The sequence below is a fragment of the Barbus barbus genome (assembly GCF_936440315.1).
Source record: "Barbus barbus genome assembly, chromosome: 39".
Taxonomy (NCBI): domain Eukaryota; kingdom Metazoa; phylum Chordata; class Actinopteri; order Cypriniformes; family Cyprinidae; genus Barbus; species Barbus barbus.
This window is the reverse complement of record NC_136717.1, coordinates 14,952,570-14,961,809: the sequence shown is the minus strand read 5'-3', so window position 1 is coordinate 14,961,809 and position 9,240 is coordinate 14,952,570. Positions and strand designations below refer to the sequence as shown.

Here is a 9,240-nt window from a genome sequence, read left to right as displayed (position 1 = left end):
AACCGGGAAATTTGAACGAGTGCTATACCGCGGCCGACCACCAGGGACTTCCTGGGGCCGGTTGCATAAACTGCATAGACTAGTCTTAAAAAGTTATTTTCATCTATTTATTTTTTCTTCAAGACCTGTCATAAGTTTTTTTTAATTCAGTTACACAAATATAAATTGGTCTAATTTGAATATGAATAGTAAGACTGATTGTCTATTGCTAGTTGGCGAAATTAGTTCTTTACATAGTGACTATGTTCATGCAACCGGCCCCAGATGTTGATGTTGTGATTTACATTACTGAAAGTCTAGATATTGTTAACTAAAACTAAAGCTATTGAAAAACGTTTTCGGTAGTTGAAATAAAGCTAAAATAAAATATTAAATTAAATTAGATGAAAAGTCTAAAGACAAAAACGAAAAGGAGAAATTTTGCATTTATCAACTTACTGAAAAATGTTGAATTAGTTTGGAAATGTTTCTATTTAGCTTTAATATATTAAAAACCCTAATTCTAATAACAAAAAAACATGAAATATACAAATAATATAACCCTTTAATGTATAATGTGTCATTTGGGACACAATGTCTATTTGAAATGCTGTACAATTTGTGCACTAATATTTATATCTAACTCAACTTGCGTTTCCTAATGGAAATTCCAGTGCTTGCAAGGCCGCAAAAAAAATAGGATTTAGTTTTTATTAAAATATATTTAGAAATTATTTAAACATAAATATAGACGGAGATGGAAATGCAGTATGCAAACATCTTTTGTGCCCAAAAAACAGTGTTGCCCAATCATGCCGTCTTCATCAAAATAATATAGGCCTAAAACAAAAAAAGAAACCATTGTTTTTCGTACAGAGACATTTATTGAACTGTCATGCTAAAATGAACATTGGCTTGTACTATCAAGTATCCTTAGACAAATGCAACATTTTCTGTAACCTTCAGATCTCGTCTCATGTCTGATGATAGTTGCACAGTATTGATATTGCATATCTAAGTGGATTTCAGCACATTCATTAAACAATGAAGGAAAGGGGTTGTGGAAACTCGGGGAAATCAAACAAGAAAAGAAAATAAAGACAGAAACAGCAAAACCCAGACTTGTGTTCATTTCGGACCACCCTTGTCTCCCAAACCCAGAAAAACGTAAATGAACCACATTACCATATCTGTAACTGACTGCTCTAGATTTTCCACAATAAAATGTCTATTTGTGATATATTTTGAAGCAACCGTCCAGTTTACTGAAGTCATGCATTTGAGTTCCAGTGGCATTTCTTAAAACACAGCTTTACATGATCGCAGTGACAGATGCAGAGTTTTCTAGAACTATAGATCCATGTCTGAACACAGCATACCATGCCAAAGTTTAGACACATGTGCCATTATTTGTAGTAGTGACAGGGATTTCTGGGTAATCATTGGGTGAGTCAGCCCTCAGATGGATCCCTTCTTCTCTGACTCTGACTTCTCAGAGGTCTTAGACTCGGTCATGTACTTATCAATGAGGTGTAAGGGAACGCCTCGCTTCATCAGCTCAAAGAATGTAAAACCTCCTGAAAAAGGGGAAAGATAGACTGTCAGAGTGGTGACACTGAAAACAATGACATTTTGAAATATGTATTTGTTCTTCATTACATATAGCAGCCTTGAAAGTATTTGGACATGTAAGCCACATTTAAAAATGTCTAAATGTCTTTGCACTATATAACAAAATATCACCTAGTTATAGAAAAGACAACACACTTTTCAAGCAGAACATTTCACAAAAAGGTTTATTTAAAAAAAAAAAAAAAAAAATAGATAGATAAACTAGCATTCGCCAAGACACCTGTGTGAACTTGAGGAGAACTGACTTCAAACATCCAACAGAAAAAAAAAGCCCAAACATAATTTGTTTGAAGATCACTGCCCTTGTGAAAAAGAACATTATTTTTAGCATACTAAAAATAAATTAATATACTTTCAAATAATATATCTCAGTGTAAACTGAATGCAATGTGTTCTGGTATTCTGACATTTAATTACATGTTACTTGCATTAAATTAAAATGTATAATAGTAAATATGTAAATTAAATGCAATTAGTTGAACTTAGTTGTGCTCTTTTGACTCACTTTGGTAGACTTAAGTACATCTTTATATATAATTTCATAATTACATCTGTTGTCTTTTAAATATAGTAAAAGTGTATCTCTGAATGTACTGACAAAATATTATTTTATGCCATTTCTATTGAAACGTATGAATTTAAATATATTTGTAAATATACACATTTGTGAAGCTGCAATTTAGTACATTTAAAATATATTAACTTTAAATGTAATATTGAATAATGCACAACAGTAAAAATCATAACCAAATAGTTTGAAAATACACTTGAAAATAAGTGTACCTCTTCAAAGCACAACATATGATTATTAAAACATAATGATTAAAATCTACTTTAAAGTAAAATATTTAATTACAAATTGCACAGTTTAAAAACTTTACTTGTGTTAAGAAACACTCTCTTTAATTACACTTAAGTGGGCTTTTATTTCATTATTATATGATCTATAAGTATTTTTTAACATATACTTTTAAGATTAAAAGTACAGTACAAGCACACAGTCAATACTATTAAGTAAACTAATTTTTTACAAGGGTTGGTTTGATATTTTCTAATATAAAGACATTCAAGATTTTAAGTATGAATTAAGTGTCCAAAAAACTTTTAGGCCACTATATACAGAGAGAAGAGGTAGAGACGGACAAAAAGTGTGGAAAAGAGGAGAAGGAGAACATTGAAATCAGGACAGGAATTTGTCAGTGTTCGGCAGGTGCAGCACAAATGTTGAGGCAGTGAGTACAATCATCTCTGCAAGCTTTTGCAGCTATTGAGGCGCTCATAACTCATTTAATCATTGCATGTCTTGTCATTTCTTGCTGTAGCACGTTGAGCTGCATGGAGATTTTGTTGTATGTGCTCTAAATTAGACTGCATTATGCAGTATGACCACCGCTATAAATATACAAAGCATATGTTCACAGTGGAAGCATTTGCAGAAATAAATAATACATCAGAGTTGAGTGTTTCTTGAGCAGGGATGCTAGTCTTGACTTTGTTTTGAATCTGACTGCTTGGCCTCAAAGGAAAGAGATACCACATCCTATTTTGTGGTAGTTTTTTCTAAAATTGCTAGGTTTTAACTTCAGCAAGTTTACACTCTGGTTTAACCATGCATTAAAATATCTTTCATGCTTCCTTGACGTACAGAGCGCAACACTTTTTTTTTTTTTCACCTACACCAAGATTTATGGTTTTAAAACATCAAAATAATGCTAGTAAATGAAAATAAAAAGTCCTTTTGTGGTATAGTATATATGTCATTGCATGCAAATTATGTTTGGGGGGACAAACACGTAAAGTAGCACATCATAAAGTAGCATTTCCAGTGTAAAAATGGCTGCAAGCCAAGCATAGAGCTTCCATTCTGGAGAAGAAAGAGTCTCAATTAGATGCTGTTGAGAAAAAGTAACAAAGTAATTTAGCACATATTCATAATTAGTTTTTGTAAAGAGTAGCGCAATATTGTAACATTCCCCATTACTGGTTGACTTTGTCAAAAGCATGCACAGTATAAATTCTGTATGGATAAAGCAGTTAAACTGGTTTTTGGAGTTGTTGTAGAATCCTGTAAAACATTCTCGAGTCAGAAATATAATATTCTTTAATATATAGGGCATTACACAGCAGCAAAGAGCAAAAGCAGGATTACTGGCAACCAAGGGATGCAGAATGAATGAAAAATAAGCTTCATATGTCCGAAACCATATGAAAGCTTACCTTGAATGAGAACAACACAGTAACTATTCCTGAGTGATGACTGGGGGAGAAAAGAAAATACGGATTAAACCCAAAGTTTACATGAGGGAGTTATATGTGCCTCAGGGTACATCTCTGACTTAGTCATTATAGATTTAACATGAAGGAGTTAAAGGACATACCACAGTCTACCGAGAGGGAAACACAGCAATATGGCAATGACAGAGTATGAAAACATGTCAGCACATGATACAAAATGCAAACATTGGCATGTAATCAGAGATTTTATCAGGTCCAGGATTTTTCTGTGACTGCGTGTTTCTGCAGCCTGTTGCATTATGGGATGTGTGGTCCAGTGGCAGTAATGAGATGAAATTGCTGTGGATTTGCTGCATGCTGTTGCAAATTCTCAACAACATACTGAAATGGTCATATTTTGTTGAGAGAGGTCTTGCAAAAAGATCATGGCTGCACACAATATACAAATGTGGCTGGAGATGGAAAAAAAAGAAGATATTTTTATCTGTTTTATGTAAATGTATCTACTGTATTTATCTTACATTTTTATTTTTAATAAAAATAATAATATTAAAAGGTAGAGAGCAATAGCTTCAAATGTAAATGGCATTAACATGGCATTTATTTTATTTATAGTTTTTTTTATTAATATTATTTTTTATTAAATCAGCCTGATATGATTTAATAAAATATGACAATGTTAAGTTATCTTTAGCCTTTTTATGGTAAGATTTTATTCTCATTAATCCTCAAAATCTAAATTATTGTGAGTAATGTGTTAATTAAATGTTAATAAGATTGTAATAATATAATAATATATTTTAATATTATTAATGAATTACTTAATTATTTATATTGTTTAATTGCCATGCTAGCATATTTGTCTATTGCAGAAAAGAAAAGAGTCTTGCCATAATAAAAGGCTGTTTGTTGTAGAAACTAAATATGACAAAAAGCTGCACAGTACCACTATACAAAGTGCAGATATTGACCAAAAAGAATAATACTGTACATAAGATAAATATATATGAAAGGAATAGATAAAGAGTACTTAATCTTTTAACAAATGGCTTCCACGCTATACTCACCCAGGAAATCCACAGAAGACATTGAGAATGTTCATATTACCATTTAAAAAATAATAATAATAAACAACAACAATCTTGTGCATATTAATTGGTTGGTTAGCAGTGAATACAGTGTGTAGGTCAGAAAGATTCAAGATTCAAGATTTTATTTGTCACATACACAATTATACAGGGTATAACCTGAAAGGAACTCTTGACAGGCTATTCCTCTTCAAATCAAGTATAATATGCTGTAATGAAGCAGTTAATTAGCCATACAGTACATCCTCATAAAGCAGTGATCTTAGGACGCTGTTTCCACATCTGAGGTGCAAGATCAGGGGTGCCCAATCCTGTTTCTGGAGATTTGCCTTCCTAAAAAGTTCATCTCCAACCCAGATCAAACACAGTTGAAGCTGCTAACTACTATCCTCAGAAGCACTTGATAATTAAAAACAGGTGGGTTTGATCAGGGTTGGATCTGAACTCTGCAGATAGGTAGGTACCCCTGCTAGATGATCATTTTAATGCACAGACTAACCTTTGATCTCTAGTTTGCAGTCCACCTGAGCCTCTCCGAGGTCATTGACAGCCTTGCAGGTGTAAACACCGCCGTCAAACGGGCTGGGCTTGCGGATCTCAAGTGTACACACACCCTGGTTGCTGAACATGCGGTAACGTGGGTCGTCAATGATGGGAATCTTGTTTTTCATCCATATTACTTTAGGCTGTGAGCAGTAATGGAATAAAGTGTGAGAACACGGTAAACAACAGATAACATTACTGGTGAAGAGGAACCAAAGCAACATCAGTCCATCAAGCACGTTGAGTGAAAGCTGCTGCTCTTCTCACATGTGGCTGCAGTAGAGTCTTGAGTGACAGAAAGACAATATGCTCAAAGATTATAACAAGCAGGTGCTGTTAAGCTCATTGGGACACTCGCAGGTCAGGCCACAAAAAGCTAAATACAGGTGTAATACAAAGCCATGAGCACATGATTGGAGCCCAGCAGAATCAAAGACTTTCTCAGAACTTGAAAGAAAGAGAGCGATATGCATCAGAACCTTGTGTCAGCCAATAAGTTTTCATGGGATCACTGACATTCATGCATATTTTTTTTCAATACATGTCATTTTTAGTCCCTTTTATTAGTCCCACTTCATATAACTTAGCAAGGATTGAGTTTCTTTGACCCTGTTTATATCTGGTATCAACATCTGTTTCAGTGAAAAGCACTAAATATAGATTTAAACAACATCTAAAATGTTTTGTGATCTGATTACTCAAATTATATTCAGAGGTTGTCAGAAACTCATGTGACCATGTTGCATTTGAATGCTAATGAATACATCCTAATGTGTCCGTGAAAGATTGAGTACTCATATGTAAATCAACGTTTAGCTAAATATAAGGGTTTTAAACTTTGCAGTTAAAATGCAGCTTAAATTACTGGACCAAGTATTCCTTAATATCTTCATTATAATTGTTTTATTTATTTATTATTTATCTATTATTATTTTATTTTAACATTATTCATATTGTTATTTTACTTGATTTCCTTTTTTCTTTCTGTCTATGTGTGTAGCACGGAATAGTATTGTTTGCTTGTTCTGTTTAACTTTGAAAAATCCTTAAAGTATTTTTAAAATGCAGCTTAAGTAGAAATAAACAAACAATAAAAAAAATTGATGTTTCATTTATACAAAGACTTATGCAATATTCACTAGCACGGATCATTTGCTTTGAAAAAAGACTTTATTTTAAGAAATGAATGCTTTTATTTAGCAAGGACACATTAAGTTGATCAAACAGGCTATATTTAGCCATTTTTTGTGCTTTATAAAATGATGGTAAGTGATCAGGTGTAAACAGGGCATTCCTGTCTTGTGATCTAAATTGAAGGGTGCTTGAATAATTGAATAAACATGCAACATGGACTTTCCTGTCAGAGCAGGTGTCAGAAAAAATCATGAGGCAAAGGAACACATTTGAAGTAGCTTTCTAGTGGAGTGTCCTGTCAGCCACCTACCCGAGGATTGGCGCGCACGCTGCAGTTCAGGGTGGCGTTGTACCCAGCGATGGCGAAGGTGTTGATAAGCGGCTGAGTGAAAGTGGGCGGCTCGGTGAAGTCACGGTCATTATACTCTGGGATTTTCAGTTGCAAGCCTGATTGAGAGTGAAAGTGAGAGGAAGAGGAGGAGGAGGAAGAGTGAGAGGGGAAGGGAGAGTGGGACTTTGCATGATGCGAGCCGTGAGCTGTATCATGGGGGAATTTCCCTTATGTGATGAGGAAGAGACAACATTTATCATCAGCATTGGCAAAGCATGACACACACAGTCTGTTAAAGATATAATCTGCTCTTGGTTCTTGTCTCTCCAGTAATTTGTGGCAAATAAACAAATCTTTGTGTTTGTAGCTTATAGGGAGAGTCTATGTAGACATACCAGGCAAAAGTATCAAATTTGTGAAGTTACTACGAATTGCAGATCATACCTGTTAACCTTCGCCCCCATTTGGGGCCTCACAGGTGAAAATAACCTACCTAAATTAAAATGGTAACAGTTCGTGACAATGTGTGCTACACAAACAAATTAGGTATCTTTGGAAAGAAGACACTCTGGGCTTTACTATCTATCATCCAGAGTTGATAATGTTCAAAAAGATAAAAAGTTATAGACACTGACGTGCCTTGAAAAATATTTTTTCCACACTGAATGTTTTTTTATTTCATATACAAATACATGAAATAAGTCCTGGAGCAATCCAGAAAAGTAATGGATCGAAAGCCACGCGTCTCATGAGTTCATATTTCAAATTTGAAGAAGATACCATGAAAAATGAGATTCCTGCAATATTTTTTCTGAAACTATTTATAGTCCCCCCCCCCCCCCCCCCCGTTTGAGGAAAAATAACCACCAAATGGATTGCAGAATTATACAAACTATTTTAGTCATTATACATATTCCTGCATAGTTTTTCAACTATAAAATAATAGACAGATTTATTTGAGCACTAAAAAATACAAAAATAATTATTTGAGTAATAAAAAAGGAAAAAAAATTGAAAAAAATTGCTTTGTATATAGTATGTATACTGAAGTATTCTGATTGCCAGACATGAAGTGATATTGGCAGACATGGTCATACAGTCAGTAATCACACGCTGATGTGCGTCCATTCAGATGATAATCATACAGATGGGCCATATAATCAATAATAGCTGATGAATCACAATGATAGCCGTCATAGAGTCAGTAAACACACGCTGATGTGCTTCCATTCAGATGATAATCATACAGATGGGCCATATAATCAATAATAGCTGATGAATCACAATGATAGCCATCATAGAGTCGGTAATAAACACGCTGATGTTCGTCCATACATATTATAATCATGCAGATACGGCCACATTCCCCACACAATACACACACACACATATAAAAAATGTAGAAGAAAAAAAAAACTGTTTTTTATGGATCAAGCAGATTGCTAAGTTACGCCCCGCTCAGATGACAGCAGCGTCATAGCGTGCGTCACGGCTGGCAGGAGGGAGCGCCAAATTCAAATAAACTATATTCCGCTTTTTTGAGACACTTTTTTTCCGTGGACGGTCTCATTCTGTTTGTAAAACTGTATCCTACAACACCGTGTTGTTTTTTTTACCACCAAGACGCTGTTTTTGAGTGTAATTTACGCGAACAATAACTCTCCGGAAGAAATGAAATGTAAACAAAGGAATATTCATCCTTATTACAACGTTATTGTTTCGTTGGACTAAAAGTGCTCGCTGGGATGTTGTTCTGTGGACCCTTACCTCTCTAACTAAACTGGGATTTCAGCAGTGGACGCGTTTGTGGCTCGTTATTACAATGATAAAGGTACGTACGGCTTTTTTATTCTGCCTGTTTTGATTTGTAGCAAATACATTCCTTATAAGCTTTCCATCGAAAAACGGTGATCTGTCGTCGATGCTTGAGGCTTAGACCTTCAGAATGATATATAGTTTGCCAAGATTAATGATATTCTTTCACGTTAAATTCATTCATAAACATTAAACTAGTGGGGGAAAAAACGCGTCAGTGCGCCGTCGCTCTGGTAAACGTTAACAGGTGCATTCCTGTAAAGCCTTTAAAGGTCCCTTGAGTCAAAACTCAGACTTTACACCAGCGGTGCGCAATCCTGCTCAAACTCCAAACCTTGATTAGCCTTGTTTAGTTGATATGCAAACTCTGCAGGAATGTGTACTAATTTCAATAAAGTACATAAGACTAGAATTAGTGTTTTTACCTTTATTTATAAACTATTATAGTTTTTATAAAAAAATATATATATTTTTTTATTTCAT

General features: G+C 34.4%; 1 protein-coding gene across 2 annotated transcripts in view; it reads right to left on the bottom strand.

The window, feature by feature from the left end:
* Positions 1-848: 848 nt before the first annotated feature.
* LOC306858666 (myosin-binding protein C, slow-type-like) overlaps positions 849-9,240 on the bottom strand; it is a 41,981-nt gene continuing 33,589 nt past the window's right edge. The window contains exons 24-27 of one of the 2 annotated variants that reach the window (XM_079399298.1): positions 6,922-7,058; positions 5,434-5,620; positions 3,829-3,868; positions 849-1,556 (exon numbers count right to left, since the gene is read on the bottom strand). In XM_079399298.1, coding sequence (XP_079255424.1) covers positions 3,852-3,868; positions 5,434-5,620; positions 6,922-7,058 — 341 coding nt within the window. In that variant the 3' untranslated portion in view covers positions 849-1,556; positions 3,829-3,851. Of the gene's footprint in view, positions 1,557-3,828; positions 3,869-5,433; positions 5,621-6,921; positions 7,170-9,240 lie in introns of both variants that reach the window. The other variant, XM_079399297.1, reaches the window with a different exon arrangement.